The sequence below is a fragment of the Zea mays genome, chromosome 1 (genome assembly GCF_902167145.1).
Source record: "Zea mays cultivar B73 chromosome 1, Zm-B73-REFERENCE-NAM-5.0, whole genome shotgun sequence".
Taxonomy (NCBI): domain Eukaryota; kingdom Viridiplantae; phylum Streptophyta; class Magnoliopsida; order Poales; family Poaceae; genus Zea; species Zea mays.
Window position 1 is genome coordinate 188099096 of NC_050096.1, and position 24953 is coordinate 188124048.

General features: G+C 41.3%; 2 protein-coding genes and 1 long non-coding RNA gene across 9 annotated transcripts; 1 reads left to right on the forward strand and 2 right to left on the reverse strand.

The window, feature by feature from the left end:
• Positions 1-453: 453 nt before the first annotated feature.
• On the reverse strand, positions 454-8414 carry LOC100381768 (Sas10/U3 ribonucleoprotein (Utp) family protein). 4 transcript variants are annotated; one of them, XM_008645347.3, is made up of 17 exons: positions 8101-8414; positions 7711-7841; positions 7536-7577; positions 7373-7422; positions 5842-5941; positions 5141-5394; positions 4125-4201; positions 3717-3801; positions 2904-3077; positions 2455-2607; positions 2303-2380; positions 2077-2216; positions 1877-1985; positions 1247-1500; positions 1089-1155; positions 930-998; positions 454-822 (listed from the first exon to the last, which is right to left on the reverse strand). In XM_008645347.3, the coding sequence occupies exons 2-17, from the start codon at positions 7826-7828 to the stop codon at positions 691-693; spliced, it is 1902 nt and encodes a 633-aa protein (XP_008643569.1). In that variant the 5' UTR covers positions 7829-7841; positions 8101-8414; the 3' UTR covers positions 454-690. The 4 variants fall into 4 exon arrangements, with proteins under 4 accessions (XP_008643569.1, XP_020393341.1, XP_020393339.1 ...); XM_020537752.2 differs by having other exon boundaries at positions 1877-1982; positions 4125-4204; positions 8101-8409; XM_020537750.2 differs by having other exon boundaries at positions 4125-4204; positions 8101-8409.
• Positions 8415-8475: 61 nt separating this feature from the next.
• LOC100191477 (Peroxisome biogenesis protein 5) lies at positions 8476-21155 on the forward strand. 4 transcript variants are annotated; one of them, XM_008668752.4, is made up of 15 exons: positions 8480-8817; positions 11954-12079; positions 12156-12312; positions 12871-13067; positions 13292-13534; positions 13853-13966; positions 16541-16711; positions 17112-17284; positions 17560-17806; positions 18637-18721; positions 19090-19199; positions 19464-19688; positions 20219-20284; positions 20484-20578; positions 20676-21155. In XM_008668752.4, exons 1-15 carry the CDS (start codon positions 8701-8703, stop codon positions 20752-20754), a joined length of 2205 nt encoding a protein of 734 aa, XP_008666974.1. In that variant the 5' UTR covers positions 8480-8700; the 3' UTR covers positions 20755-21155.
• On the reverse strand, positions 9628-11676 carry LOC109943476 (uncharacterized). Its single transcript, XR_002266291.2, has 2 exons — positions 11230-11676; positions 9628-10015 (listed from the first exon to the last, which is right to left on the reverse strand). It is a non-coding gene; the product is annotated as an uncharacterized lncRNA (long non-coding RNA).
• Positions 21156-24953: the final 3798 nt, after the last annotated feature.

Consider the following 24953-nt stretch of genomic DNA (forward strand, 5'->3'; position numbering starts at 1 on the left):
CAGCTACTCAGCTAGTCCGCATCAGGCACCACTTTTTTTGTTTGCTGTCAACGTAGAACCATCATGTTGTTCCCTTCAAATTAAAGACAGCTATTCAAACTGTTGCAGCTTAAATCTAAAGACAAAAACACTGTAGAAGTAGTATATGTTCGTTTGTGTCGGATTGCACCTGAAATCGTTCCAGCTAATTAAAGTTTATATAAATTAGAGAAGCAATCCAGCTAGGAATTCTTCTAACCCACCAATCCAACACAAACGAACAAGGTCTAAGCGGGTTCGGATTAAAGCCAAGTGAACAGGCTGCATATGTGTAGAATTACCTAGGGACCCATATCAGTTCCACAGCTGGTTATTGTCAAGAATGAAAGGCTGCCATGTTATGCATGCTGTCATGCTACTAGCAATGTCTCACGGTAAGGACATTTATCTAAATAAACAGCCCCTACTAATATATATGGTTCGAAATAATATACAAATTTCCTTGATAATTATACCACCTAGTTTTCACACACACAGGCAACGGTGATAATGATATTTTTCGCAAGCAAAATTGTACTCATCTAATACCGTAAGACAAATTCTGGAGTTTATGCGTTCGAATGACATGCAAACAAAAAATAAAGAAAATGCCAAGTTAAGACCAGAAACAACTCCTTCCATGTCCAACCTAAATATACTACTTGCATCAACTCAACTCTTGAACCGAACACTGCGGCTGACATTCGGGTTGATGCCAGACGTTTCACCTCCATACGGACCAGACTGCTTCTTGATATCACGCACTTGGCCTTTCCGCTTGACAAGCTTGTTCTTGTGCTTATCCTGAAAAGAGTTGCAAAAAGGAAAAGCTAATGTGTTACCGCCCTGGCAGAGTTTGGATTCCCTCACAGGTCACGCATATACTACAACTGCAATGCTATGCCACTTACCCTGTAGTTCTTCCGCGGGTTCTTCTTCTTCTTATTCCTGGAACGAGTCAACCCCCTGTTCTTCAAGATCTGCAAGGGTTTGGATTTTTTACTTAGAAGCGTGTGACAGGGAACCGGATTCTATAGTGTTGTTACACGATGCACCAGGTGAAGATTAACCTGATACGAAATCGTCCTCTTGCCATCGCCTTCTGTTTCTTCCTCCAGATGTTCAACGCCCGGAGTTCTGTCATATGGGAAAAGGTATAAGCAGCAGCATAGCATTCACCAGAAGCGGCCTTATTTGTTACATGGTGTGGCATATCAGTGAAACTTACGGCGAGTACAGAGCATTCTTGGTTGATAGCTTTTCAGTCCTCTTTCTTTTGACATCCCGATGGATGTCGTCTTCAGATTCATCACCACCTTCTGGCAACTCATGGTGGTCCTCCTCTTCAGAAGCGTCACCATCTGGCAGCTCATGATCCTCTGCTGAGTTAGCCCCTACTCTTGATAGGACGCGAAGCTCATGTTTTCTCCGTCTTTCTCCGATATTATCTCTCTTCGGAAGGTCATCATCACCAGAAACAAACTTGAAGATACAAAACAAAGGTTTAGACACGGACAACCAAAATCCTGTAACTCCGGATAAAGCTTAAGACACAACTTATGCTACCCCCCTATACTTTTTCTTAGGTGAGATGCTTAAAACTGAAATAAAACTTACAAGAATCCAAAATCAGAATGTAAAATTCACCATCAATTTCAAACTCACTAGACAAATTACTTTGAAACTACAAATATCCTGGACACTAATGTCAAGATATAGCTACACGAAATCATTTCCGACCTAAAATGACTAAGACAATTGATGCATGGGGATTTACATGTTATCCCATTCCATAACCTAGGACCACACAATGGCAGAACAAGAAACATACAACCTGTAACTGAGTAGTGTATCATACCATGCTTTTATTTGATTTAGCAGCTGCTGCAACAAGCTTGCTAGGCTTCATCATTTGGTTATTCTTCAGCACTTCATCATCAAAATCATCCAATGTCTGCAGGCCACTTCTACATATAACAGACAAATATTACTAAAACCACAAAGAAACAAAAAAAAACGTTATTATGTAACAGAAGAAATGCATAGCTAATAACTCACTTATCACTAGTTGTCCTGGTTTTTGACGACTTCTCTGGCTTCGAGCGTGTCAAATTATAGAGCCCTTTTTTCTTTAACCTTTCCTCAAGGTTTGCTCTTACCTTCAACATTTCAAGGCTATGCAAGCCCATTCGTTCATCCTGTCATTTGTAAATTTCAAATTCAGGCAGTTACACTCAAACTTACCAGGAAAACAATGAACACTACATGTTCATATTAGATTAACCTTGTTCTTCTGTTCATTAACTTCATGATAATCGTTATTACAAGGCTCACTCTTTCTTGATTCAGAGACTTCAGCACCCTAAATTATCAATCATATGTTATTTTGAGTGCCAAGGTAATAAAGTAATAGATACAAGAGAGCAGAAACAGTACTTGTTTCACTTTATCCAGTGCTAGTACATTGCTAAATTTGCCCTCCTGTTTGTCCAATGAGACTATCTTATCTGTTTGGATGGTGCCACAATGCATACTATGGTCATCAGCGCACCCTTTTTGGCTCACTGGATTCAAAGTGATTTGCTTTATCTGCAATAGTGAAGACATTGAATCTTTCACGTAACGCATAGTCCAAAACTTTCCAATCGACTCAGAAAGAGAACTTATCTAATAAGCCCTTAAATAATGATATGCAATGACAGAACAAATTCTTACATGTTACGAATTCTACCAAACTCTTTTTTGGTCTAGTAAGACTGATTAGAATACCAAGCCAATAAGCATCAAGAAGAAAAGGAGGGGAGAATTCATCGGGCAGATAAAGGGCAGCACAGGCATGCTTTCTGAATTCAGTACAGATAGAAATAAGGTTTACTACAACAAACCTTCTCTACCATATTCTTGGTCTCTATCAAGCGAGAAATTACAGGATGATCCTGTACGGACAACCCCTCAGATTTCATAAGGAGATAGAAGGTAATAGCTTGACAATGAGCAAGCAAACAAGCTTTCTTCACTTCAAAAGGTTGCATTTTATCTTTGCCTAGACAAGACGTGACCTGCAAAAATATCCAATTATCAAGGAAAGCGATACGGAGAAGGGATACTAAACAGGCTATAAGCACTCAGATAAAAAACCACATAACTTAGCAGTGAATCATAGTAGTGAAACAAGCAAATTCAACTAATCTGATATAACATAAACCGCAAAACCCCACGAATCACCGACATGAACCATGAACAAATGGTGATCACGAACCAAGCCATACTAGAGCAAGCTCAAGCTTGTGTGTGTCAGTAACTAAGCAAGAAAGTATCAGTGGAATGGAGAATAGTGCCAAAGATGGCGTAGTAGATGAAAAAGAAATAAAAAAATATGAATACTTTCACCCTTTTAGGATATTCGCAACAATCTTTAGCTTTATTGTAGGGACAAGATATGGTCCTGTTTGAACAACCATATTTTACCTTTTGTTCAATAGTGCAAAACATCTAAGCTTCATGAATAATATGCAATAAAAGGCTAAAGTGAAGACAAACAAGCCTTTACTGGTAAGCTAGCAAATATTGGTGTTTCAAGTTTCAGAGTTCTTCCACACATGTAAGTTAAAGTCTTCAAGCTACACAATTATTCAGCGAATACTATTAGAATAAGAAACAAGAACATTGTTTCAATTGTGAGTGCGGCAGTAATTTACCTCACTTGTTAGCTGTCCTATGGCCCTAAGTTCTTCATGGGCATCCTTCAACTCAGACAACAAGCTAACGAGTTCAGGGGCAGAACTGATAAGTTCAGAAGCAGAAGTGCACAAAATTAATATATAAATAAATGTCAGCATTCATTGCACTTAAACACATAATGACAATGTCACACTTCAAGTAGTACATAATTTAGATGTTATAAGCATTACTGCATTACAGATCTCAAAATTTCATCAATGGACATGTCTATTTAATGTTGATTTGAGTGGAACTAACCATTTACAATAATCATTATCAAAGGTAAAAAGAAGTTTCTTCAAGCACTGGTGAACGGTACATCCATTATGTCATCAGGACAGACTTTACGAAGGAACTAGACACATAGTATGAGTCAAAAAACAAACCTGTATAGCACATCCATTTTCTCATCGCCTGATAAGACAGCAAAGTCTTCTTTCATTTTGGATTCATGGTTGGATACCTGCTAATCAATGGATAAATAATTGCAGAAGGGTATTGTTTGATGTATGCATCAACAAACACATATATACTCAGATAAAGTATTAGCCCAATGAGCAGGTAGAAGATATGGAAATCAAAATCCTCATTGCTCAACAAGGCAAAGATAGTGAATAATATAAAGGAAAATGTCTACTAAACCACACCCCACAGTCCCACACCCCAGTCCCCACCAAAAAAAACTAATGGCATTCATCTACTTCCCCTCACCTAGAAAACCAAGCATTTTGCCCCATAAAGTATTGAAAACCGCCTAAATAATGCCCTGTGATGGTTTTCTAAGACAGTTTTTTCTGGCATTGCATATTACGTGGAGGATGTAATGGATGTCAGTAAGCAAACAATATGAAAAGGTCTACATAACCTCCCAACATATTTAGGGTTGACAACATAACCCCTTTGGTAGTATATAGCACTTAAAGTATCAAATAACATCCAAAATGACCCTTGGGATTGTCTTGCAGGCCTGTTCTGACACCATGGCCCGATGTGCCAGCCTGATTGTCTTGCATATGCAGGTTGGCAATACCACATAATGCAAGTGAGAAAATTCCAGAAGTATTCAAAAATATTTACTATTTTTCGAAATCAAAAACTATTTTGACCTTAGGTCACTTTGCACAGCACATCACCTAAAACCAAGTTTCAATAGTTGAGGATTGAAAAGAGAAAAGCCTCAGAGTTGAGGATTGAAAAGAAAATTAACTCTCAGAGTTGAGGGATGGAAATCTGGACTGTTACCTAAAATAGTTTAAAATTGTATAATTGTATAATGGAGCATAACTTATTATCTGATAAGAAGATCTCCTGAGGCAAGTTTAGATGATTCTTAAAGCCATCCCATGGTTGAAGCAAACTAGAGACAGTAACAAGAAAAACAAAGAGGAAAAAAGACAATCACCTTTGTTGCATTACCCTCTTCATCACTTTCACCATCTTCTAATCCAAAATCCTTCATAGACAGCCTTTTTTCCTTATTTTTTTGTATCCTTTGTGCCTCCTCGTAATCCACCTCATCATCACCAGATTGTTCACCAGGAGCATAGTATGCATTTTTACCTCTGCCCCAAACATTTTCTTGTGTTTCATCCTCCTGCTCATCCATGCTATCATCACCTCCAGCAATTTGTTTGACAGCCCTCTGTGCTCTTTTTACTATTCAAACACACCATGTTATGTATATGCAAACACCACATATCAGAAGAAACAGGAACGGCTAAATATGTGGTTCAATATTTTTCTTATTTATTCATTAACAGTAATGCAAATTGTAATAATTGAACCAAGGCTTGCACTAAAGCACTACATAAATTCTGGAAGTATAAGAAATCAGCAATAGCATTTTATGTGCCGATGGATTTATTCAACACAGTTGCATCAACATCATATATGTATGGAATTTGTGCAGTTATATACTTAAAAATAGCTTTGTTGGCGGAATGGTGGCTAAGTATATATTTGCAATAGTTCACCTATATCAATATGTAGAGTTGTGGGCCTAATTATTTAAGCCAGAGATATATTGCTAAACAGAAACAAAGAAATATACTAACAGAATAGTAATATGCCCATAGATATTACATAAGACATTCATAAACTTACATTTCGAAATATACCCTTTGTCCCATCCTTCATAATCAGCTTCAGCCATGTCACCGGACAATTCTCCTTTGCTGTCATCACTTTCGCTATCAGAAACACCCTAAATAATTAAGTTGATAGAATATGTCAAACATATAGAAGATAAGAATAAGATTAACAAGTACAGGTTTTTACCAAGGTTCAAAAAGGCACTAGGCAGTGGCCACAGACTAGTACCTAGAGAGCCCAGGTGTAGATTAAAAATGACTAAGCATTTCTGCTTTTTTATAATTTTATTTACTGCTGGGAGCAAGATCAGGAGGCATCAGCATGGATGAAGAAAAAAAAACAGAGTGAACAGAGACAATTTCAGGGCAAACAAAACAATACACAAGGCAGCACAAACAATGTACATTCAACGGGTTATTAGCATTTGAGAACAGTGTATCAGAAGAAAATTACGACAACAGGGAAATAATGAGTTTTGCAAATAGAAGCAAGTTCAAGAGAAAACAATAGAAATGTATCTCACAGAGACAGCTCAAAAGCTGCAGGTCACACACGACACATAAACACACTGCAAAGGCGTGCTCCATCCACCAGTTTCCACACGAGGGGGCACATGAACTGCTATCACTGACTCCCCAAGGCTCAACAGCCCCACCACACCTAGCTGACTCACGCGTGCTCGCAGCTGACAGCAATGCAAGGAGCAATGGCACTTTGCTTCTCTTGTAACATCGCCACCAGATATTTATCTGCCCATCCACACCCACCCTCTGCTCCACACTCCTGCCCTCTGATGTGCTGTGCACGTGCTCTTTTTTCTTCCAGTTCACCCACTCTAGTGCAAGATTGCCTTGCCGCCGCTTTTCCCGTGTCCGTGCTGCCTCACGCGTAGGCCAAGAGCCTAGTCCCGGCCAGAGCTTATTGGCCAACACAGGGCCTAATCGATCCAGCAGGGCTCCGATTGCCAACTAATTGCATCTAGGCAAACGTTTAATACCTTTTTTGGTACACGGATTTTTACTCATTTGGCATTTAACATATCAGGTTCATTTACATTACATAATATATCAGCAGTACAGCACGGTGTAACATATCACATTCCATTCGCATTAGCAACACAATGACAATTATGAGAAATTGAGCATATATCATGTTCGACACTAGCCATAGACCAACAGTGCCCTTTATAAAGGAGAAGGCAGCACTCTGTATAGTGTATATCAATGACAACCCAAAACCCAGAAATACAGTGGCAACATGTTACCCCCAAAATAAGCTATCATCGAATAGAAATGGAAAAAACACATCAACAACAAATCGTATGAGAAAGCAGCACAACCAATCCACTGTTGCAGCACTAGGCTTGGCTAAATGAGCAAAATAAATGACTGAAAACAATGTAAAGCGGTTGTTCTATCCAACCAAACAGCAATACTTGCATTTAATCAGCAAAACCCTTGAAAGTTACCAGCTATATAATTTGTACCATTCTACATACAATGTGAACTTATGGAGAACTGAGTCAGTGAGGTGTAAAAATAACCTTGAGGTCAAACACGGGCTGCTCCACATCATCATCCTCCGACTCCCTTACTGAAACATGGGGGAAAGAACAACAAGAAAGAAAATCGAAACGTCTTAATAAACTGCACCGCAGATGGACAAAGCAAATAAAAATCCCCGATAGCATAAACTAGAGCACTAACCATCATTGGCGTCGAAAGGGATCATGTCCCGCTGCTTGTGAACTGCGAACCAGAAATCAGAGACAAAACAACGACAAAGCTCGCATGAGCCAACAGGAACAAACAAATGCATGTTCTTCAGAAACGGAGGGAGGGCGGGGGGGGGGGGGGGGGGGTCACAGCTCCTCCATCTTACATGCATCAATTTCGTCGTTGTCAGAATCAGGCATCGATGGCAGCTCGTCGGCCCGCTTGGACTTTGGAAGGCCCCGTGCTGGCGTGCGCCGCAGAGTTGTCCTCGGCCTCTTCCCCATGATAGGCTACTCCCTAGTAGAAAATAAAGATATCATAGCGCTATATTACTGATTATTTAAGGGAACAAAATTTTCAACTCTAATATACGCATGAAACAAACTAATAGAGCGATTCAGATAAATATCTAGCATTTTGCGCTGACAACCGCGTGATGGATTTATGAACCGAGCAAAAAAATAGCAAAAATTCAGATAAGTATCTAGCATTTTGCTCTATTCAGCAGGCCAAACATTAGGCGCGTAGGGAATTTATTCAGATAAGCGATCTGCACCTGGGTACAGAGCCGCGGGCGCGGTTGCCGGTAGCTGCTGCCGGTGGGCGGTGCCGCGGACGCGGTGGGCTGTCCGTAGCTACCGGCGGCCGCCTTGCCTGGGCGGTGCCGGGGCGCGTCAGGCGTCGAAGGGCGGACGGCGGTGGGCCGTGGCCAGGCGCGGAAGACGGAGGCGTGGAAGAAGGGCCGGGGCGCGCGGTGGTCTTCTGGCGGCGGCTCGTGTCTCACAGATGTGGGATGTGGCGCAGGCTAGGGTTCGATTTTGAAATAAAAGACGAGGCGTTTCCACAACACAACGACCCGTACCGTACCATACGTGGGCCAATCTGTCACGTGTCCGGCGCGTTTTACAAAGCCCTGTCCCTGTGTGGGCAGCTTGGGCTGTGGCTTATCGGGTCAGGACTCAGGACGTCAGGTCACACCCGCAAAGCCAACAACGCCTCCACGGCGACTCCGGCTCCTCCACGGCTCCAGCTCCAGGCCCCAGCTCACCCTCCCCCCTCCCCTCGAGGCGGACCGCCCCCACGTCGCCGGCGATCGAATCGGCGGCCGTAGCCTCGCGCTTCCAGCGTCGGAGAGTGCGCCCGTCCGGCGGATGAGATGGCGCTGCGGCACCTCGTCACGGGCCAGAATAACTGCGTGCCGGACGGCGCCTCGTCGTCCAACCCCCTCAACGCCCTCGCCAACGCCTTCCTCGGCCAGTCCTCCAAGGCGCAGGTGAGCCTCCGTGGCCGCCCTAGAGTTGCCAGCAAAGTTTCGGGCGTAGAGGGCTAGAGGGTTAGCCGATGCCGCGGGGGCTTGGATCCTGTCGCTTAGGTTGGACAGCTGTTGTGGATGGACGGAGCAATTGCCCTGATTGTTCCGGAAGCCGAACCGTTCCTAAAGTTGGTAGTTTGATTGCTCCCGTGATGTTTAGGTTGGTATGGGTGTCATGCCTAGTATACCACCACTGCCAGTCTACTAGATGCGCCCAAGAAAATTACTGGTCTCTGCACTGCGCCACCATTTGGCTCTGGCTGTGATGTGTCCGTTTAGGCCGCGTTCGTTTGCTTTGGTTCGAAAACAGGCATGTATTTATTCCTGGTCCAAATAGAGTGGATCCGGCTGGTTCACTGAAACCTGGTCTGTTATAGATCCGGCTCTGGAATGAAACCTGGTGGCCACTAAAGTCTGTTCGTTTCAGCCTGGACTAATTCCATTCCATGCAGTTAAAGCTAGCAACCCAAGTCTTGTTTGACAATATATTGCACAATGCAGATTTAATATACTGCTGGCACCGTGACAAGAATATTTGTTAAATCTAAAACAAGTTCAATGCTAAGACATATTAAAGAGTGAACTGGTTCAATCTAGACATATCAAAGAGTGAACTAGCAGTTTTTGCTAAGACATATCAAAGGTGCTAAGACAACAATCTTATGGTTGACTGCAACCATAATGAGCAGCCGAACAGCTGAACCAGTTGTAGACATGCCAAAAACAAAAATCATGCAGGGAACATAGCATAACAAGAAACAACACCACAGTATAAAGACTCGAGTGGGACATAGCCTAAACTTCTAGTGGATCATCAAATAAATGCAGTTTTTTCCAATACTTTGCTTCCCAATAAGACAGGGAAAATAAACAACAATGTAACTTGATAGTTCTTGGCATGTCCCTCGAGGAGTCGTCGAACCTTAACCTCGCCTGTCTCATCTGAGTGTAGAACTAAAGAATATATATTTTTTGTCAGATAGAAGCTAAATAATAAAATAGACTTAAAGCAAATCATGTATTATTTCAAAAGTACAAGTAATAAGGACTAAAGTAAACCATATACACGTACAAAGAATTTAATACTTTTTGGAGTTGGTACAGGATCTCAAGAGGGAGGAGGTTCACCTTCCCCATCTATAATTGGTGTCGTAGAGATCTACATGTAACAACTCAAATAAGTAGCTGACATACATGATCATAAAGTATACACTAAATTCTTGAAGAAAACACATGAATCTAGGCACACAAATGAATCGGGATAAACAACGCAGATTTGTAGGTTTGTAGTTAGAGAATGATTTAAACAACACAGATTTGGAAAGCTAATCTGGACAACAGAGTATGATTTAAACAGCTCAGGATGCAAAACTCCTGATATATTAGCTTTCATGGGATATTCACTACATATCGATGCAAAACTGATCATGGGATATGAACGTACATGGCATGATATATTAGCTTATGCATGCAGAGTAGTAGCTAGATCTCGAATACCATGATGGTCAAGACTCAAGAGTCGAACTAATTGGACGGAAATAGAACAATTGATTGATGTGGGATCAAACAGAAGTGTCATGCACATCCGAATTCAGTCGTTTCAGGCAGGCAACCAGTTCAAATACATTCGCCGCGACTTGATATATATACAAGCAGAGAAGTGCAGGTTTCTGAACAAGAACTTGAGAGGCTGAACAATGATACTAGCTAGCAGCAAGCAATAGCGTGGAACTCAAGGTGACATGCATTTTCGGAATAAACAATGATCTCACGTAATTTCAGGCTAACGGTAATACGAACCACAAACCAATGGATCAGTTGTAGAGCGATTGTAGTAAGTAGTAACACGTTGGGAAGGAATTCCATATGATATTAATTAGAAATGAAAGGCAATTCAGGATGTAATATCTGATATGTATTCATTTGAGGCAAGCAGTTATTCAGACTTCCAACGGACATTCAACAGGGCGAAATCAAAATCCCTTGCGCACGGACCAGCAGATCACGCGCGAGAGTGAGAGGGCGACAGGGCGTGGCCGCGACACCTCCCCCAGTCCCCCAGACCCATCCCGCGCACCATCGACGCCACCTTGTTCCCCACCATCTTCGTCCAGGCCGACACCACCTCGTTCAAGCAGGTCGTCCAGATGCTCACTGGCGCCGAGCAGCCGGCCAACAACGACGCGACGACGGCAGGGGTAGCCGCTGCCGCCAACGGGGCCGACGCCCAGGTGGCCTGTGATGACCCCAACGAGGACGGGAGCGCAGTCGCAGCGTCGCGGTGCGAGAGCGGAGAGGAGCGAGATCGAGGGCGAGAGTTTGGGGCAGCGAGAGCAGAGGATAGGAGAGGGAAGGAAGAGAGCAGATCCTCACCGGGGAGAAGGCAGCGGGGAGGGTCGTCGTCGGGGCTGTGCGCCGCCGCCGTGCCAGTCGCGTCGTCCAGGCTTCGATCCGGAGGGTACGACACAAGGGTTGGTTCCAGGCCGTGGCGTGAAGGGAAATTTTAATCCGGGCCAGTTTCAATTCCAGTTCGGGCCAAAACGAACACTTTTAATGGGCTGTACCAAATTCTAAACCAGGTGCATTGGTTTCACCCGGAATAAGGTCCGGAATGAGCTGATCCGCTGAAAACGAACGCGCCCTTAGCTGGAACTGAAATTTCCCAGTATAGGTCGTTGAAGCAACGACGTTTTTTGTCTACAGTCGCAGTGACTGTTCCTGATACTTGAGTGCCTTCCAAGTTCCAACCTTCCAATGCCAGTTAGTTCATAGCCTTCCAAGTTCCAACCTTCCAATGCCAGTTAGTTCATATATCAAACACGAGGTAGTTCCCTCTCGTGACATGAAAAAAAAATACAATTTTGCTTCATTTGGCAGCATGTTTAGTTTCCAGTTCAAGTGCGCTCAGTAATTAGCCATCCCAAGTAAGAATTTCTGGTCCATCTACTAATCCTACCTTATGTTTCAGTGATACATGAATAGGAGTGAACCTATAGATTTATTCAGTGGTTGATATCCAAATGCCTTTATTGTTTATACGTTGTATTAAACATCAATACATATCTTTCTGTAACTACACCACCTTTTATTTGTGCAGTCAATAAAGGAACTTCCTGGTTCTGTTAATGTCCCATCTACATCTGACTTTAGCGTGTCTGCTCCTTTGTCAAACATCCCTGGTTCAGAAAATGAGTTCAAACAAGACCAGCGACCTCTTGCACGGGTAAGGGTTATTCCAAACATTCCTTTGTGTTCCTTCCAGGTGCTCCTAAGTCATAACTGTAGCTGAGCACCTGCAGGGTGCTGACTTTATTCGAGGTGGTCCTGCTAATGATTGGATTGAGTCTTTTCGGCCTCCGAGGGTTCCTCAACTTGGTGTAGAAGCACAATTTCCAGATTTTGAGCAAATTTATAACAATGCAGGGACAACCTTTCAGTTTCAGCCGCCATTGGATGGTAAATTTCTAGATTTTAGCCTTTCCTTTGACCAGATGTTTACCTGTGTACCACATGGCACCTATAACAGTATGATAAATTCGTGAATTCGTTGTGCCACACCAATTTTTTTCTTGACAATATTGTTCCTAACTTGTTGAGCAATGATGTAATTATGTACAACGTAATAGTTATTATTGTGTGGCCCATGTTCGGATTCATTTCACTTGTGTCATACTTGATACCTCGTACTCTTTCTTGCTTGGGACAAATGATTTGGTTGTGTCGATAGTACACACTAGTTCCTGCTTTAATATACAGTTCTCACATACTCCAGAACATTCAAATGCATTGGAGGGTTTTTCTTATGCCAAGTTATGTTGGATTACGAGGATTGAAGTTTAATATATTGAGAACAATCCTTTATGCTTTTATAATTAGATGCATTTTTATGCTACCTTACTATATGAAAATGGAGAATTGCCTCAGGACTCAGGGTCCACGGTATTTTCCTAATTTTACCGTTTACAATGCTGAAATACAAAACATTATAGTGAATGTCAACAAAATTAATTTCAGGTCCACCACAAAGAGTGTTGTCCGGTGTCTTGCATTCCTTTCTCACAAGTGGCCCAGCTGGTGTGCCATTTCAACCACTTCCGGTACCAGCTGCTCTTGGTTTATCTGAAAGCGACAAACAATGCATTCGTGATCGTAGCTGCATAATGGCACGGCATATTTTTTCTGACCAACCAGAAGAATATATACAGAGTCAGGTAACTTATAATTTGTACCCCATATGATTCTCAAAACTCAAAATTACCTAGGACCGTTTGAGGTTTGCTCAAAATGTTTCTGTATTCCATTCATGTGTGATGTGTTTAACTAGAATCATATAGCACTCTCAAACTCAAAATTACATAGGTCCTTCAATTTTGCATTCCAAGTTTTGTATTTCACTTTTTGTATATTGATGATCTCACTCTTTTATGTTTGGCAGGTCAATACTTTGCTGCATTCGCTTGATATTGACAACCGTATGAGAGGACCTATGCATGGGCAATACCCAGAACTACAGGAGTACTGGAAGCAGTCCCAAAGTTCTACGCGTCCTGCCCCAATGCATAATGCTGCTGATAAATGGATTACTGAGTTTGGCAAGCAAAATAATAATCCAGAAAATTGGGCGAACTCTTTCGAACAACAATATGGCCCCAATGGGTGGGCCTCTGAGTTTGAACAGGTCAGAGCCTTCAGGATTCTTGTTTAGCATTCCCAAAACCTAAAATATCAATTCTGAAATATGCTCTTTTGTCCTCCATATTAATAACAAGTTCACTAGACAAGGCATCTTGGAAATATTTAGGACCGTAGGGCGTGGATTGACTATGGATTTTCCTTCTCAGTGTTATTTACTCCTAATCCAATTCTATATACAGTCTGGATTCTTGAAATTGAGTTGCCCCTTCTTTGATTATCCTTGTGCCTGACAAGTTCATTTTATTATTTTAATATCTGTGCATCAAATTCTCATTAATTCTTTATATTGTGGCAGCATCAGTCTCAGATGGCCATGCGCCAGATGGGAGGAGCGAACATGGCCAACCTGGCTGCTATGGAGCAATCCCGAGTGCTTGCACAAACTTTAGCAAGTAATAATGATCCCAAGTTTCAGGTATAAGTGATGTCCTGATTTGATTGTTAGCGCTACTGTAGTATTGTGTACTGATTAGTGTAATGGCCTGTGATTATGTGGGTGCTGACTATCTAATGGGCCTAGGTCCAACTCCTCTATTATTAATACATCTCCCAACTCTGGTTAGGGTTAGGGTTTCATTCTCCAACTAGCGCTACTGTGTACTGATTAGTGTAATGGACTGTGATTATGTGGGTGCTGATTATGTAATGGGCCTAGGCCCAACTCTTCTATTATTACTACATCTCCCAACCCTGGTTAGGGTTTCATTATTCAACATTGATAAATATTAGGGATGCGAATTGCTGCCCCTAAGACCATCTCTAGCAGCTTACTCATACCCATATTCAAACTACACTCTACAAACAGTACAATCTACAGTGCAAACGGTGTTTTTGGTGTTCATATGGGTGAACTATTGTACCCATATGGTCACCAAAAACACCGTTTTGCACTGTAGATTGCACCGTTTGTTGAGTGTAGTTTGAATATGGGTATGGGTAAGCTGCTGGAGATGGTCTAAGGGTCTCCACCGAACCCTATTAGTTTAGTTCTTTTTTCTCGAAAAGCGCAGGAGAGTTGCGCCCCATTATATTAATCAAAGGTAGGATAACAAAGGACAGGAAAAGAGCCTGGGTACAGACACTCCTTACGGAGGCCAACAACATGCTTACATAAAACTATCCATAAAGGACTCAACAACCCTAAACAATGTGGCTAGGAGCAGCCAAAATGGATAAACCCTTGGCTCCTGTGACTAGCCATTTCTCTCTTTCCTCATTAGCAGACTCCAGAAGAAGAGGGAGACTGGGCGAAACTCCATCAAATACCACTCTGTTTCTATGCTTCCATACCATCCAGGCTCCCAAGATAATGAGAGAGTTCAAACCATCTCTCTCAGGACCAGCAACGATATCTGAAGATCTCTCCCACCATTGAAGAAAGATATAGTCTCCATACTGATGGGCTAAGCTGTGAAGGCCAAACTTCCTTAGTATGGTGTACCAGAAGACTTTAGAGAAAACACAGGAGACCAGCAGATGATTTATGGTCTCAGGTTCTTGGTCGCAAAGAGGGCATCTGGCTGGGTGATTCATGCCTCTCCTTGCCAGTCTGTCCACAGTCCAGCATTTGTTCATGGTCACCATCCACAAAAAGAACTTGCACTTAGGAGGGCCCCAAGGTTTCCATATTCTTTTATAGTGATCGAAGGGTCAAGACCCAACAAAGAGGCCATAATAGGCAGCACTTGCAGAGAACTGGTCGTTATAGAGAAGATATGCTTGTCTTCAATGTTGGACTGCAGCAACACATCGGCAAAAGAGTTCTACAGAATTAAATAGTCTGACAGAACACTCACTGTCAAAGCTCCCCTAATATCAGCAACCCATCTTCTATTCAGCAAGGCCTCTTGCACGGTTTTTTATCAGTTATTCTTTTTGGGATTAAACTGAAAAGTCGTGGGGCTATATCAGCGATCCTTCCTCCATTAATCCATTTCAGTCCAAAATAAATTATTAGCTCCATTGCCAATTTCAGACGTGAGAACCGCTGAAAAGAAAGCTCTAACTTTACTAGGGACCTGTATAGGAAGATCTGTCCAGGGCCGAGTGGGGTCTGTTTTTTCAACCATAACCATCTCATGCGAAGGGCCCAACAAAGTTCAGAGAAGCTGGAAATTCCCAGCCCTCCAAAATCCAGAGGTCTACAAAACCTTTCCCCAAGCAACCAGGCAATGCCCTCCTTTTGCTTCCTTTCTTCCTCTCCATAGGAACCCCTTTCTTATTTTATCAATCTTACCAGTTACCCCTATTAGTTTAGTTATTAGCACAAGTTTTCCAAAATGTGACAACAATATAAAGCTCTGTTTTATATGTGCACTATGATTTGCTAGATAATTTGTACTTCACTATGTTATGATTAGTCTCTGCACACACTTGATTGGCTGGATGTGATGCATTAATAGTTAAAATCCATGGCAATTTGCACATCTTGATATATCTTTTACTACATGTGAATGCATTTCATCTAGATAATTAAATATTCAAGCTAAGTCGAGTGTTTTTCCTATCATATCTGGTGAAATTTTGTGATAGAGGGCTTTATTGCATTTTATTTTTATAGATAACTTGTTAGCTTCAATGGATGACACATATTCACCAGTTTAGTAACTTTTTCGCAAATTCTATTGGACGTCGCTTTGTGCACTGTGCAGGGCTTTTGATTTCTTTAAAGTGAACATGCCGTAATTATCTACGCAGCTCTCCTGCGTGTTTGAGAAAAAAACATGCCGTAATTATCAAAATATGGTATTGCTTTCTGGAGTGACACAGGGTAACTCACTAGATATGCAGAGAGGGGATGGCGTGCATTGCTTCTTTGATTGTTCACATTGTATACTGCGAAATAGTTAGTATATTGTGTCATATCCGAACCATTGTTATTCAGTAAGTATTTTTTAGGACTCCATGTCAGCCAGCCTTAGGTTAACCATAGGTAATCTGGATCATCCTGTAAGGACCTGACAATATCTCTTTTTTTCTTTTTGGGAAGAATTCTAAGTTCTTCCAGTTTGTTTCAAAGATGAGCCGAGGTGAACTTATTATAGAAGATAATCAAGTAAAAGAAGGTTCAGCATCCCAATCCAGTGGCTGGGCTGATGAATTTCAAACACCGTACATTGCTAATGCAAACTCATGGGCAGATCAGTTTGCACATGAAGAGGTAATACTAGATGGTTGGATATATGCATGGCATGCTTAATGAGGATCAGTTTTCTATAATCATCAGAAATGAAAATTCATACATTGTTCATCGTTGGTACTTCATGGCATTCAACATTTTAGCTTCCATACCAAGGAACACGTGAAAAACTAGAAATTGTCAGGATGATTTCATTCTGTATAGACTAGCAGGACAGCTGAAGCTTCTGATTAGATATCCCCAGATCCTGGTGGTTGGATGTCATTCTCTCTAGGACACTGATCAAATGAACATCCTTTATACAAACCGTCTAGCGTTCTGGCATACGTGGTGTTGGTTGTTGGCAGCCTCACACTTTTTGCTTTGTTCACACAATCAGCCATGCTCTGATGATATCTCTCCACTATTCTTTATTCTCCAGCTTTCACAAGGGGCGGATAAGTGGGTTAGCGAGTTCTCTAGTCAACCTAATCATGGTGCACTAAATGAGAACTGGGTTGATGAGTTCTCGAAATTAAATGTTACTGACGAATGGGCAGAGGAATTCAGTGGAGGTGGTTTTGGCGAAAGCTCTGCTGATCCATGGGTAGATGAGTAAGTAGAAATTTCATGTGCCTCTATACATTTGCTTTGTCATGGGATATTATTATAATTGAGTTAAAATCTGTATTTCATGAGTTTTATCAAACCTATCTTTGTATCAGATAATAACTTTGTAACCGAGTTATCTGTTCCAACATGCATCTAGTTTGGTAAATTGTTAATACAATTATCTAATTAGTTTATATTGACATTGGTGAATTATGTTGATTTTTGTAGGGAACCCTTTGGTATAACTATTGTACCAATCCTTTTTTCATTCTTTGTAGGTTCCAAGAACACTTGTCATCTTTCAAACAAAGTCCGGGCGCCTCTCGAGGGGTTTATGTTTTTTCTGAGAACAACCCGTATGTTGGTCACCCTAATCCAATGCAGGAAGGACAGGAGCTCTTCCGCAAGGGCCTCTTAAGTGAAGCTGTTCTTGCTTTAGAGGCTGAAGTTTTGAAGAATCCTGATAACACAGAAGGTTGGAGGTTGTTAGGCGTAACACATGCAGAAAATGATGATGACCAACAGGTGATATAGCTCCTTTAAATGTTTAAACCTTTCTTATTAATTAGGATCATATTAAAATACACGATAGGCAACCCTACACTTGAGACATGTATGTGCTGTCCTTTTTGTATCTTCTTTATCTGATGATTTTTGAATAGATCAATTTCTAAGAATTGTTTAACCAGCCAAAATTCTTGTAGCGTAGCAGTAAGCTCCCTAGTTGAGGGAGACACTGGCCAGGGTTGGTGGCACCAAAAGCTCTGTTAGCGACACAAAAAGTAGTAGCAACGCGCCAGCCTGTGGCGCCTTTTGTTGGTTTGGGCCCTCCTACCAGGGGGTAGTTGCGTAGGGTGAAGCTGGGGTTTGGGTGGTTTTCTCAGCCGGATCGGCTGAGGTTTCTTCTCAGAGTAAAAAAACATGGGGTAGGTCTTTCCCCACCAGCTGAGTTTTTAAAGAATTGTTTAACCAAATCAGAGAGGCAAAAGAAAGACTGAATTTGTTTGTTTATAGTTGTCCTGCTTGCAGAATGCTTTTCATGAGGAATATGTGAACCATGCTTCATTGCAGTTCTGTGTAGATTGCAATAGATACACGCATGATATGCATGTAGCTCAGTTTATAATACAACAACACAGCCTTTTAGTCCCAAGCAAGCTGGGGTAGGCTATAGCTCAGTATATAGCCTTTTAGTCCCAAGCAAGCTGGGGTAGGCTATAGCTCAGTATATAATCTGAAAGGAAATTGTACTTTTGTTAAACTTTAGCATTGTAAACTATTGTTTTTATGACCTAGGGGTTCCATACTTCTATCATGAAGCTGATTTTTGTCTAAATCTTTTGCTTTGAATTCAGGCCATTGCAGCAATGATGCGTGCGTTGGAAGCTAATCCAACAAACCTTGAAGTTCTTCTTGCTCTTGGTGTTAGTCACACAAATGGTTAGTGCTTCGAATTGTGGGAGTAATTTGACACCCTGCTTAATCTGCTCTAGCACTCTTGAGTCTATTGGCACTTGTGATTTGGAAGTAATCTTATTTCTGCACTGATGTGGAGCTATTTCACTAGGAACAGTGAACAATTAAACAAAACTTATTAAAATGATTCATGTTTGAGGGAAAACAGTTCTATTTCCTTTTCCATGTTCAAAGAAAAGAAAACTTTTCTATGCTCCTCCAAGATTTATGTTAAATAATGGAATAGCAATTATGCAATAACATTCTGAAAATTAGTTCACGTAGAAGATTAATCAAAATACCAAATTATATGTTATCTTGAAAGGGTTTAATTCTTCTAGCAATGGATGCAGAATTGGAGCAGGGGGAAGCATTAAGATATCTTTATAGGTGGCTTCAGAATCAACCAAAATATGGTGGCCTTGTCCCTCTGCAGTCAACTGATTCACCTTATGGTCCTGATGTAAGTATACGACTGCATGCTATAAGTGTGTATGTTTCAGTTTAGTCAATTAACTTATGGAGCAATTGTGATCATACCATTCACCGGCGTTGCAATTGCGATTTTACCCACTCTGGCATCTTCAGATTTCGGATGGGTATCCTATGTACAAGATTATATGTTTTTTTGCTGTAGAGATGTACTTTTGCTGATTTCTAATATCTTTCAATATATTAATTTCTCTTAATAATTTACTTCTGCCATACTAAATGTTGGCATCATCAGGTTGTTAGATTGTTTAATGAAGCTGCTCAGATGTCACCTGAAGATGCAGATGTTCATATAGTTCTGGGAGTCTTATACAACCTATCAAGAGAGTATGATAAAGCTATAGCTTCATTTAAGACAGCACTACAGCTCAAACCACAGGACTATTCACTCTGGAACAAGCTTGGTGCAACCCAAGCAAACAGCATCCAGAGTGCTGATGCAATATTGGCGTATCAGCAGGTAATTAGCTCAGGAACATGTTTAATGTTTCAACGTTGGTCTTTTTGCCCGCACAGCTAGCTGAATTTGTATATATTCCTGCTTATATCGTGTCTGATGCCTTACATGACTGTTGCTCCGGTATTTTGTTGGTCTTTGACTAGTCATTTTGAAGGGAATGTTTCTGGCTATTATAATCTGTATGACCTACAAAACTAGCAGTAAAAGATGGTATGATTGGTGTCTTGACATAGTTTCTTAAATAGTGCATCACTGGTCTTGTTGGGCTTGTTATTGCTTTGAAATGAATACGGACATAAAATGTAGACATGGAAGAAGAGGTTTCATGCTACAACTTTTGTGGCCTTGTGCCCTCCGTGGAAAATTTTTCTTATCTCCCATTGTTTCTGTCATAAATCTGAAGTACTTGGCATCAAATTTTCTTGGAGTAGTGTTGATGGTGTAAACAAGATTTGACCATGATGGTGTAATAACACTTGTTTGTATATTTGAAATCTGGAAGTAATCACAATACCTTCTTCTGTTTTCAGGCTCTGGACTTGAAACCCAACTACGTGCGTGCATGGGCGAATATGGGAATCAGCTATGCCAACCAGGTAGTCCTTTTTTTTTAATAGGATGTTAACGTCTGTGCAACTGGTTCTTTAAGAATACTTGAACCTTGATGGAATGGAACTATGCATTCTTGTGACCTGGTACTTTTGCACGCATGGCGACAGGTATAAAACATTAAAACTGACACATGACCTGATAATAACCCCTATGGACGCAACTTCTTGCATGTTGCCTATGCAGGGTTTGTATGAGGATTCCATTCGATACTATGTAAGGGCAGTTGCAATGAACCCAAAAGCTGACAATGCCTGGCAGTACCTGAGGATCTCTCTTAGGTATGCCTTGTACGCTTGATTTACCTACATGTGAACCTTACAACAAGGCAGTGCTGATTTAGTTAACTAACTAATAATATACCTACATGTGAACCAGCAATGCTTCGCGAGCGGACATGATTGCTGCATGCGACGCCCGCAACCTTGACGCTCTTCAGAAAGAGTTTCCTCTGTGAGCCCTCCGGTCCAAGGCATTAGAGCTTCCATGGAAGGAAGCAGCACACTAGCAAGCCGAGTGACTGCACCTGTGGTCATGGAAATGGAATTGGAAACCAGTAGCGTTTTGTATTTGCCTGTTGATTCTTATATTTATTTTTAGGAAGTGGGGGAATGTGTAGCAACTAGGAAGCGAGGGAACAACATCCAGTTGATGTGAAGCATTCATGGCACAGTAGGCAATAGTGGCAAAGGGGTACTATACATACACACTTACGGGACGCACAACATAAATAAAGAATGGTTGATTAATAAACTATTTATTTTGGGGACACACCCCTAGGATCAACCCCTACTTGTTTCGAGTTTGAATACTGATTTGTATCAACAGGCAATAAATAATGCGCTTTGTAACCTTTTATATCATAATGTAATGCGCACGCCCAAATCAGTTGTGTCTAAGAAAAAACTTGACAAAATGAAGTAACAAAAAGAGGAACTTCTGTGCCTACTTGATAAAATGATCTACAATTATTTTTAACTAAAAGATTATAGGTGCTATGAAACAAATAAAACCGAAAAGGGAGAAATGCAATTACCGGCCATTTGAATCCATTCATTTTAGAGAAATTAGAATTTACTTAATAAAATAAGTTATTTAGCTTGGAATTTTGACATTCCACCACTTTTAAAAATTCATATATAAGTGTATTTCAAATTTATGGAGTGAACGATGAAAAATATATAGCACATAAATATCTTCGATATCTTAATAATAATAGCATACAAATATATTTTGTATAAAACCGTATTAACTTAAGTCCTGTTTGGAAGAGCTTTAGTTCAAGAATTTCAAATCTATTTTAGCTTCTTTTATCAAACGGGTCTAGCTTCACGAGCTTTAACTTCAAAAAAACTAAAACTAGAGGTTAGTTTCATGAAATTTTTGAAGCTCCTCAAAATGTGTTTCAAAAAACATTGTTTTCATATCTTCTCATGAAGTTGCACAAAAATTATCACCAGACCATTGGTTATATGACCTACTAATTCATGTCTCTTTCTCCACCCGCTAATCATTAAAGAAACTCACACAAATTAATTGTATTACAAAAGCTAGAGTCTATCATACACTTTTGAACCCCGTCTTACCAATTTGTTGAAATTGTTTCATGGTGAATATGAAAAACCCAAACTATATTTTTTAAAGTGAAGCCTTCTAAACAGGGCCTTAATTGATAAGTGTCTAAATTACTATTATTGAGCATCTCCAAGAGACTAGTTAAATGGCTTGTCAAGCCAAATTTTAGCTACAAAATAATAAAATAAATTTCCAATAGACTAGCTATCTGACTTATCAACTTATTCGACTCCAAAATGGTTCTCTCACTAGCGAAATTTAGCTAGCCACGCTGTCTAGTCAAATTAAATAGAAAATTTTGTTGGATTGAGATATTACATATATAGTGTAATCTTTATAAAAAGATAAATAGAGAGTTAAATAATCTTTATAAAAAGATAAATGGAGAGTTAAATAGAGAGCTAATATAGAAGATGCTTTTAGAATAGAATTTAATTTCAAAGATCCAAACGGGCCTTAGACTGAGGGAACAGACTGGTATGGGCGCCACCAAAAGGACGAGTTGGAGTTTTCTTCAAACTGAGCTGAGCCAAAAATAAATTCCATGATTGGCCAGTTAATAAAAGCCAGGAATTGACCCATACATATAAGCAAGGTTTTTGCAGAGCTGAGCCAAAATTAAATTCCATGACTGGCCAGTTAATAAAAAGCCAGGAATTGACCCATATATATAAGGCTGCCTCCAGCAAGGGCCTGTATACGGTTCTGAACTCTAAATATAGAGGACTGTCAGGTCCCCTACGGCTCCAGCAAGGGACTCTATAGCGTCCTCTAAATTTTAGAGGATGTGGCAGGCACTCTAAATGTGGAGGCGTCCGAGAGTGCGCTATCCGCGCTACTCCTCCACCAGCCGCCGCGAGGAAACTTCCGCCTCCTCCTACCCCGCGCTGGCGACTGCATCTTCCGGGGCCGAGCCCTCGATCCGGCGTGCTTCGCCGCCGGCATCGAGGCAGGAGGGCGAGAAGCGGGCGTGCGGAGGCGGGTCTGCCGGCGTAGAGCTCGCACCCCTTCGAACCGAGGCCGCGCGAGTCACCGCAACCCAAGATCCAAGCCAGTTTCCCCCTGCTCGTCGCCGGAGAGTCGCCATCGGCAAAAGGCTTCGTCGTCCGCCGACTTCGTCCAAGGCAGCCGGCAAAAGGAAGAGAAGCTCGTCGCCGCCGTCGTCTTCCTCTTCGATTCGGTCCACCGAGGCAGATCCGCGAAGGGCGAGGTACGAACTACACAAATCCTTTTTGTTTAGTACTGATTCATTACCGTATTGTATTGTTTGTATTTGGGGGCATGGATTAGGGTTTGTGGGATGTTTAGGGTTTAGGATCTGGAGCATTGTAAATAATGCGCTTCAAATTAATGCATCAATGGCTTATTGTTGTGTCCGGATGCTTAAATTTAGACCGGTTTTGGGGGGATCCATTTCGGGTTTGGGGGTTCTTCGTCCCAGATGATGAGGTTCTGTCCGGATTCAAATTACTCAACATTAATTCTTCAATGGAGTCCTGTTTTGTTCCTCGTTGTTTTGTCGGGTCTAAACCTCAGCATGCATTTTTTATGCGACCATGGTAAACTAATCTGCAAATTTATAACAGGTTGACATAGATGGAATGTACATTGATTAAGGGTTCATTTCAACTGTGTACTCATAGTTTGGAATCCCTTCTATGCACTAGTTTGTATAAGATACCTGATTTGTAGTCGGTGTTAACTAATTCAACACTGTGTTTGATGTAGCCATGGATTCGGAGAACGAAAAGCTCCGTAAAGCACTGGCTACTCTGCTCAGAGTTGTTCAAAAGCGTAGTTGTGACATCGTTGATGTCGTCAAATCAGCCTTCCAGCCTTTCAACTCACCTTTGGTCGACGAATTGAACCGAGCACTAGTTGAGATTGACGACCTCGCCAAGGATCTTGAAGACGTAGCAGTGCAAACTCAGTGGGAGGTAGAAAATATGGCTAATAGTCAAGTGAAACAACATCCACAACAAGAGGAAGCAGTAGAGGACCTTCTGATAGAAGATGGTTCAGAAGACGACCTACTGATAGACGAAGAGTCACCAATTTAACTTAAGTACAAGTATTGTACCATGTTCAGGTCTATGTTCAGGTCTACTTGTCGGTTGGTATGATCATGCTTTTGGGGGATTTAAATGTTCTGGTCTATGTAAACTGAAACCGGTTCAGTTACTACAATAATTATTGTGTTTTGTTGGACTATGTTTGCCTTACTTTATACCATGTTACATGTTCACTACATGCTCATTTATATCATGTTTGATCTGCCTCTATTGCATAGAATGGGGAGTGATTGGAACCATGTGATGTCTCAATATGGAAGCTTCCTTAGCCAGATTGACGAGCAGCCTATCGAAACACAACATTCTGAATTTCCAGTTGATGGGCAACCCGAGGGCTCAAGAACACCAGCTGTTACTAAAAAAGCCAACTCAAAGAACTAAGCTAGCAAACTTCACTGCTGAAGAGGATACAAGGGTATGCCATGCATGGCTTGCTGTTAGTTGCGATCCCATTATTAACACAGGGTAGAAACGTCAAGGATTTTGGAGTAGAATTACTGAAGCATACAACTCAAGACGAGGAACATTGCCCGAAAGGTCCACAAAATCTTTGATGAGTAGATGAGATACTATCAAAACACAGTGTTCCACTTTTGCTGGATACATGATGGCAGTCCTCCGACAGAATCCTAGTGGACTCAGTGACGCAGACAAGGTACATCTTTAATGTAACATTTTGACATCACTATTGTAGGTTTGTTAGTATGTTCCTGTTGTAACCAGTTGTTTGATGTGGCAGACATCACTAGCAGCTTCTAGGTTTGCAGCAATTGAGAAGAAGCCTTTCCACTTTTTACACTGTTGGGCCATTCTTAAGGACCAACCAAAATGGATGGACAACCACATGGGTCAACAAAATCAGCAAGCCAACGCTAATCCCACACATTCTAACACAGTCAACGTGGATGCAGAAGAATCTGTACCATCAAGCTTCACATCAAAGAGGCCACTGGGTCGAGATTCTTCTAAGGAAAAGGCAAAGAGGACTAAATCTGTGGACACATCTTCA